Raw genomic sequence first — 9,054 nt, forward strand, 5'->3', positions numbered from 1 at the left:
TATATAAGTAATTTAGACATAAGAAATGTTTCATAAGTTGGCATTTAAGTTGTCTAGTGTGGCAGGGCCTTTACCCTCCTGCTGCCTTTGGGTCAAAACAACCCAGCAGACCTCAGTTTAAGAGTTTTGTGTTTTTACAACTTTGCACAGTTTTGCAGCTTTGGCCACTACACATTTATACTTTTGTGGGTACAAAAAAGAAACCAACTGACACGGATCTCTTGGCCAACTTCATGCCYGTCCTTAATATTGATGATTTTTTGGAGTATTAGTTTAAATACCATTTAAAATTTAATGGTTGGCTGATGTTCGCTAAATCCCCAAATGTTCACTAACCCCTATTTTCAACCTCTGACATCTGGCTCCACCTTTACTTAATCCCTAAAAAAGGACACAGAAATACACAGGCACACAAACACATGTGTACAAAATGACACCTGTCAGGTACGAAATGGATCCTGAGAACAAAATGTCAACCACTAAGCACAAGTTGAGGGTATGAAGTGGTGAAGCTATAAATTAACGAGGACCCTTCTTCCTGATCAGCTGGAACTTCTCATTTATTTCCATCTGAAATCTGCAAAAAGAAGGAAGTTTCTAATCTGATTAAACATTATTCTGACCCTATTATTAGAATTTAACCCAATTTCTACTAACTCAGTTTGCWAAGACTTCTATTTACCACAAACTAACTTCTGATAACTACTGTGCAGAACCCCACAAAACCAAAACTATGCCATTAATATTCACACTTTAAAGTTTTATACCAACAATTTAGTTAAACAAGTAAAACATTTAGGCACTCCCACCTGCATACTGCTATGCTACATTCCCTGGCCCTTCTCATTTTATTAAATGTAGAATAAAAAAATCAAGGATGTAAAATTGATGGAGGTTAAACAACGGCACGTTTCTGCTTCTTTTTACAGTTTAAAAATGAACATTCAATGGTATGTAACAATACTAGTAGTCGAGTGAACAGTGATAATGATTCTGTTTGTCACACAGGTAAAGACCAATAAATTACCCCTTTTAATATAACTTTTCTCTATATACCAGAAGATACAAAATAGTAATTTAAAGTTGTATATATTCTGTAAAAAAATTATATGTTGGGAAACTTTTCAGGGCTGTTAGGAAGGACCTTACTGCTTGCATTGGACCAAAAGTGTTTATATACAAAGAACAATAGAACATGACTATACTGGTATCAGATGCTCCACATGTCAGCACCAGTGCACATCCATATGGGAACACTGGTTTTTAAAGTTCACTGTTGGACTCGGATCTAACACACGGAAACCTCCGAGGCTTTTTTCAAACTGTACAGCACACAGCTACATTTAGGTTTAGTTTGACTGAGGTTGTTGTGTTTTGCTTAGTTGCTGAGGTCACATTACATCAACTTGCACAGAATCAAGTCTGCACGATGCTACAGTGTTTCTACTCATCCATCGCAGCGTGTGGTTGTACGTGTGGGTGCGGTCTGCTGCTTCAGACCAGCGTGCCTGGGTCCGCACTGGYTTCGCTGGGAGTCACCTCTTGCTTCTGTGGGTCTGGAGTCTCCTGATAAAGTGAAAACTCCATCGACCTGTCGGAGAGGTGAAGACAGGAATTCAACACAGCATTCCTAAACAAAGACCATCACAGTTGAAACAACATTGGTTTTCGTCATGTTGGGGAAGATAACCCCAGCTGTGCTCTCCATCACCAATGTGTCCTTCACACATATGCTCACAATCAGCACTTTCTGGGCTCTTTCAGGATGAAGCTACCATAATATCACATCTGCACTTGGTTGTTTCCATAGTCTTGCTGTGCTCTGCAGAATTTTCAAGGAGATCTATAGAACMACTGCAGTGAGTCCTGACCAYGTGACCGTGTGATCTACTAGCAGCTGTGGGGCTAAACAGAACAATGACTCAAATAAAAATTATTGTAAACATGTAAACATAATTTATTGACCAGATATTGTGCAGCTAGCACCTTCCTGTCTCTAGTTTTGATTAATCTTTCAATTAAAACATAGGTGTTTCTAGGCTGTTTCGACCAAGCTATTCCCAGCTGCCCCCAGCTTCTTCAAACCCCCCACAAAATAGTCAGTCCAACCAATCACGGCTTTAACAAACTGAAGTCAAACAGACCAGTCACGTCTCTGACAAACTCCACCAAAAAAACTAGAAACTCCTTTTTAGTGACTGCTTAGACCTGCTTCTCTAAAAACCAGCAAAAGAGCGAACAATAAGGGCTGATTAAGTAAAACATCTAAACACTAATGATAATAATAACAAAAATATTAATTAATTATAGTGTACTCTATAAGCTAGTTAATGTTTTGTGCCAGAAAACTGCGTGTTTTATGGATTTAATAGCAGAAGATAACTGGGAAATGTGTCTCATTTCTTAAGTAATCAGATCAATGTGGATGTGATCTGATCAGAACTGAAGCTAATAATGTAAATAAAATAACCTTATAAAGCAGATGTAATTATTGAATTGGTTAGAAGATATTAGCTTCTGTAGCTCTGCAATTTATCACAAATTATTAAATATTACAAGCTACAGTCATATGAAAAAGTTTGGGCAGCCTTGTTAATTTTCCTGATTTACCTTTATAAATCAATGATTGTTTGGAAAAGAAAATCAGTTAAATATATCATATAGGGGACAAACACAGTGATTGAGAAGTGAAATGAAGTTTATATGATTTACAGAAAGTGTGCAATAATTGGTTAAACAAAATTAGGTGAATAAATTTGGGCTCCGTTTTCATTTTATTGATTTCAAAACCTTTAGAACTAATTATTGGAACTCAAATTTGGTTTGTTAAGTTCAGTGACTCTTGACCTCAATACATAGGTGACTCCAATTATGAGAAAGGGTTTTTAAGGGGGGCAATAGTAAGTTTTTCCTCCTTTGCATCTTCTCTGAAGAGTGGCTGCAAGGGAGTCTCAAAAAAACTTTCAAATGAGCTGAAAACAAAGATTGTTCACCGTCATGGTTTAGGGGAAGGATACAGAAAGCTATCTCAGAGATTTCAGCTTTCAGTCTCCACTGTGAGAAACATTGTGAGAAAATGGAGGACCACAGGCACAGTTCATGTCAAGGATCGAAGTGGCAGACCAAGACAAATCTGGAATAAACAGAAGTGAAGGATGTTGAGAACAGTCAGAGTCAACCCACAGACCAGCACCAAAGACCTACAACATCATCTTGCTGCTGATGGAGTCACTGTGCATCGTTCAACTATTCAGCACACTTTACACAAGGAGATGCTGTATGGGAGAGTGATGCAGAGGAAGACTTTTCTCCGCCCACATCACAAACAGAGCAGCTTGAGGTATGCTAAAGCACATTTGGACAAGCCAGCTTCATTTTGGAATAAGGTGCTGTGGACTGATGAAACTAAAACAGAGTTTTTTGGGCAGAACAAGGTCCGTTATGCATGGAGGAAAAATAACACAGCTCTCCAAGAACAACACCTGCTACCTTCAGTAAAACCTGGTGGTGGTTCCATCATGCTGTGGGGCTGTGTGGCCAGTACAGGGACTGGGAATCTTGTTAAAGTTGAGGGACGCATGGATTCCAACCAATATCAGCAGATTCTGGAGACCAATGTCCAGGAATCAGTGACAAAGTTGAAGATGCTGAAGCCGGGGCTGGATCTTCCAACAAGACAACCACCCTAAACACTGCTCAAAATCTACTGAGGCCTTCATGCAGAGGAACAAGTACAACGTTCTGGAATGACCWTCTCATTCCTCAGACCTGAATATTATTGAAAATCTGTGGTGTCACTTAAAGAGAGCTGTCCATGCTCAGAAACCATCAAACCTGAATGAACTAGAGATGTTTTGTAAAGAAGAATGGTCTAAAATACCTTCAGCCACAATCCAGACTCTCATTAAAAGCTGTAGGAAGTGTTTAGAGGCTGTTATTTCTGTGAAAGGAGGAGCTACTAAATATTGAGTWAAGKWTTTTTWTGGTGCCCAAATTTATGCACCTGCCTAATTTTGTTTAACCAATTATTGCACACTTTCTGTAAATCATACAAACTTCATTTCACTTCTCAAATATCACTGTGTTTTTCTCCTATATATTTAACTGATTTTTTTATCCAAACAATCAATGATTTATAAAGGTAAATCAGGAAAATGAAAAAGTGTCCCCAAACCTTTTCATATGACTGTATAACCAGGTATGCAGAGTTCATTTTCTAGGTATTGATTGGTAAATATTTTTCTATTGTTTACAACAGATAATATAATTTATTACTATAGTTGAAGTCATAATTATGAAGTTATTGACTGACTTCAGGTCTGGTTTAGATTATTGTTAATATTTTCCTCATATATCATCTGCTGTTTTAAGTTTGAATGAAATTAACACAATTAACAATCATATTAATTTATTGTAAAATTATTACAGATAATGTGCGACACAGATCCAGTTGGGCTTGCTGTTATTCTAATAGTTGCTATGATGACTGATGTCACCCTGGTCTCCATTATTCCTCCATGTTGTCACAGATGCCAACAGTGGATGAGACAGACAGAGCTCACTCTAGCAGTTTTATATAAACTCTTTATTTCCTGTATATCAGATGTTTCTGGGCCTCCACCATCAGTTTCCGCCTCATGTGGAGAAGAAAACACCATTCAGCAGCACGAGAGGATGCAGGTGAAGAGACATCGGTGCAGAACCTCGATCAGATTCACCCTCCTCCCGTCCTTGTCAAGCAAACATGAGAACAAACGCTTCTCGCTTTGCATCCAGGAGACGTCTGAAGGACAGCTGAGCAGGMTGCAGTATTTACTGAAAAGTGGAGAAGACATGTTCTGCTATATTCAGCTATTTGCTGCAATTATGGCTAATGTTCAGCTGTTAGTTAAATTTTAACTTTTTTAGGTTAAATACTCAGTTTTGTAGCTAATACAACTTTTTTCAGCCAAGTTCAGCAAACTTCTGCTCCTTAAGCTTCCTTATGCTAATTAAATAATTTCCAGCTACTCTTTAGCTGTTTTCTGAAATTTTCAGCTGTTTTAGTTATTTTGATTGATTGATTTTATTTAGTAACAATACTGCATGTACATACACATCTAGTACATTCATTATTAGTACTTGGATAACACAAGAAAGTGAGAATCATTTTTTTCCATTGTGGTCCAAAAATTACTACTGGTCAAAATTTTTACTACAAATTATCACTTTTATGTAATTTTATGTTTTGTTTTGTTTTTTCAGATTTTTTTTTTATTTTAACTATTTTTCAACTGTAACTATTTCAACTAGGTGTTAATTTCAAATTGTGGCTGCTACCTTTACCTTATTTTATGCTAATTTATCTATTTTATGCTACTTTAGCTAAAGATCTGCTTCTTTCTGCTATTCTTCTGCTTTTTCTACTTTTTCTGCCTTTTTTCTGCTACCAATTTCTATTTATACTTTTTACAGATATTTTCAGCTATATTCAGCTATTTTAACTCTTAGCTTTTAGTTGTTTTCAACTAGATTTGTGCTCCTTTTTACTGTTTTTTCTGCTAAGTTAGACATTTTTGCTTTTTTCAGCTTTTCAAAGTGAGCTCACATTAACACTTTTCTTATTAAATATTTTCAGCTCAGTTTCATCAGCTTTGAGCTTAAGTTTTCAGCATGACAAATTCACACTAGCATTTGCGCAGGAAATGCAATTTTTCTAGTTTTAATTATTTTAAAACAGAAGGTTTGCCATTAGCCACGAAAGGGAACCAACATGAAAAGTCTCAACCACGTCCACAGCAACAACAGGACTKAAGATTTACTTGATGGGTTGTCAAAATCACTGCATAACCTTTTAATCAAATGTTTCTTTTAGCCCTGTAGGCAATCACATTCAGGGTACAGAAGCCTCCTGACTGTGGACTTTTAAACAGACAGCCTGGATGTTGGCAGGCCTGTGGTAAGACGATGCTGACCATGCAAAATAAAATAATAAAAATAGCCGCAGTTGTAAAGGGAGGGTGATGGATTTGTAGGGTACAGAGTGAGCATATCCCCAGGTGGGAGCTTTACTGTAAAACACTAACAGATATCAGCACAAACAAAGAAACAGGGGAAATGCATCTGTACACAGCCCTGAAACATGTAACGGATATTAGCTTTCTAAACAAACAAAACATTTAAATCAACTCCCCACAAAAAGCATCTAATGCCTGTTATAGAAACTTGAATTGAGGAAAACAAATTACAAAAGCCATTGTTCCTGAGTTAAAGTTAACCTACTGTCATAAGAAAGAAAGTGACAACAGGTAGAACTCATAGCTTTTAACCTAAATATGAATGTTGTTGATGAAAATCTTGTAGGTTTTGTTCTATTAAAACTTAATTTAACAGACGAACGTGAATTGTAGCTCCCAACCAAATACAGGAGGTATACTGACCGTCCATGTAGTGGGTGTCCATGGAAGCTGGCTGACTGAGGGATCTGAGGCCTCTGGGGGTTGGCTGCTTCACCTTGAAGAGACTGGGCTTGGTGCACCAGGGGATGCGGGTGTGAGAGACAGGAGATTCCTGCCTCCTGGCCCTTTGAGGCAGCAGAAGGGTAGCCGAAAGCATTCCTCAGATACCAATCTCTCAATCCCTCTAAAGCCAGTGCTTTATGCAGGCTTCTTGTGGARTCTTCTGGAGTTGGGAGAGAAAACTGGGGGGGTCTACGGCTGAAGGGGGGAACGGACAGCTCAGTCTGGTAGGGATGCAGGTTAGGGATGGAGGATGTGGTGGTGCCAGTGGCAGGAAGTGGGGACTTGTACGCTGATAGCAAGATGCCATCYTGTGGATGTTGTTGCAAAGGAATAAAAGGTCCACAAGATTTGGTCCTGGTGACTTTGACTCTACGTAGCTCAGCTTGGGACCCTCTGAGGACCATGGGGCTGTAAGGAGTTGCAGCACTGGGAAGATGSACCTGGGAATGGGAGAATCCGTTCGTTTGAGGAGGCGCCGCTGCGGTGGAGGACCGAGGGGAGGACATGTCTTGCCAGATTCTGCCTGTKGACTGATACAGGTGCTGCTGCACCTGCATCTTCTGCTGTTTACCCCAGATATAGTCCATCAAAATGTCATTGTAGCCTTCACTGGTCCCTCTGCCCCCCATTGACAGACGCATTTTAACCTGCTTCATCGAATTGTCCACGTGTTTGTCTGGGCTTCCCAGATGAATGTGCCTCAGTTTACCATCAGTCAGGGTCTCTGAGCTCTTGTAGGGCCCACCCCTCTGAGGCATACCAKTCCTGGGTTCAGGATCATCTGGGAGGCTAGATCTGTCCAGGAGAGCCTCGGAGCTGTTGCTGCGCCTCGCTCGGGAGCTGTAGGGGCAGCTTCGTCGATCTGAAGAGGAGCCCTCTGGAGCCAGTGGAATCATATACGGTACATCCAGGCTGCCTGACCACTGTTTCAACCCATTACTGTTTGATGCGTCTGACCTATGGGACAATAAAGAACAGCAGCAACTCTTTAGGAAAGGCTCTGGAGACACTAATTTTCCCAGCTCTTTGGGTCTGAATAAATTYAACTCAGTGAGTCATTTAAATTTGTTTAGTTACTGCAGACAGGGAGGTGTRCTGCAGGAATGCTTCAGATGAAAGCACATTACCTGATGTGAACACTGATTGGAGCAGTTCTGGCCAACATCGGAGTGGCTGGAACACTTCTACCTTCAACGTTAGAAGTACTTCTGGGTAAAGAGTGGGTTGGGCTGAAAAAGGCAGCACAATAYGTGCACAGTTTATTATATGATGCACACACAGTTTGCTCAAGCAGCACTCTCAGACAAGTACCTAACAGAGCTGGTGACAGAGTTACGGCGCGTCCTCATCTCGTAGTAAATCTCTACAGGAGAGAGCTTCCTGCTGATTCTGTGGTCAGGACTGCCCACAGTGAGCCGGGGCTGGGACAGAGAGCGCTGGTCAGCTGCTACGCTCGGCGAGGAGTCTTTCAGGAGAGGGAACACAAACAACAATTACCGCAATTTGTAGTCCACTTTCTCATGACTGTCAACAATTTCAGCTCAGTCTTTTTGTAAATACATATGCATTGCATCCAAGAAAAGGCAGACTTTTTCTCTATAATACGCCTTGTTTGTTCATTAGGCTGTTTATTAAATGTGAGAAGGATTTTTCTTCATTTTTAATGCATCACGTAAAAATAAAGAACAATCTTTACTAAGAGATGATTGTTTAAATAACTGATCTGTTTTATTTCACCTCAAAAGAAAATGTTGAAGTTTTTATGTCTTCTTAAAATACTTTATAATAAGAACCAAAAAAATTTTTATTACCAAAAATGTGCAAACCTGACTAAATTTATTTAAATTTAATTGAAGTTTCTACAAAGTACACGGGTCTGTTTGTCCTTTTGTGTTAAATGATTAAAGTCATTGCATTTTCCCTGTTGACAGTACAGAATCATTTCAACAAAAACATAAGCATTCCTCATTTTATTTTCTGAAATTTGGTGACGAGTGGTATAGAATCTAAAACAAATAGACAAAATGACTAAGTTCATTTGTTTWTACAGTCATAGTAAAAAGTACCCAGTTTATTTGAGTAACTTTTAGGTATCAKAAACTGGAAACACTAATGTTTTCCATATTTAGAAAGACTTTGACAATACTACAATCACATTTCAGACTTTTTAAGATGGTGCAGAAACCTTGTAAAATACTTTCTGTCTTGTTGACTCACCGTTGTCATGCGATGTTGAATCTGACATAGAGCTGGTACTTTCTGACATCACGGTGTCTTCTAAAAGACAACAAGAAGTTCACATTAAGGACAAGGCTGTATGTATCAGTAACAGAAAGAAAACCATTGATGTTCCATTTAAAGTTGATCTGTAGAGTCAGTGAGGTGAAGTTTCTGGGTGACAAGCTGACATGAAAACCTCAAAAATTACTTAAGAACAAAAACAGCTAAATCTATTGCAGTATTGTACAATGTAGGGGTCGGCCGATACATCGGCCGGCCGATATTTTTGGCAGATATTTGCGTTTTTTTTCCTTGTATCGGTATCGGCCGATAC

The 9,054-nt window shown here is 39.1% G+C and overlaps 1 protein-coding gene across 2 annotated transcripts in view; it reads right to left on the bottom strand.

Annotated features, from left to right (window-relative positions):
* Positions 1-739: 739 nt before the first annotated feature.
* ccdc120b (coiled-coil domain containing 120b) overlaps positions 740-9,054 on the bottom strand; it is a 31,211-nt gene continuing 22,896 nt past the window's right edge. For both annotated transcript variants that reach the window (XM_014027255.1, XM_014027254.1), the window contains exons 7-11: positions 8,718-8,777; positions 7,812-7,965; positions 7,628-7,729; positions 6,420-7,457; positions 740-1,591 (exon numbers count right to left, since the gene is read on the bottom strand). In XM_014027255.1, coding sequence (XP_013882709.1) covers positions 1,495-1,591; positions 6,420-7,457; positions 7,628-7,729; positions 7,812-7,965; positions 8,718-8,777 — 1,451 coding nt within the window. In that variant the 3' untranslated portion in view covers positions 740-1,494. The remainder of the gene's footprint in view (positions 1,592-6,419; positions 7,458-7,627; positions 7,730-7,811; positions 7,966-8,717; positions 8,778-9,054) is intronic.

Source organism: Austrofundulus limnaeus, unplaced genomic scaffold (assembly GCF_001266775.1).
Source record: "Austrofundulus limnaeus strain Quisiro unplaced genomic scaffold, Austrofundulus_limnaeus-1.0 Scaffold626, whole genome shotgun sequence".
Lineage (NCBI taxonomy): Eukaryota > Metazoa > Chordata > Actinopteri > Cyprinodontiformes > Rivulidae > Austrofundulus > Austrofundulus limnaeus.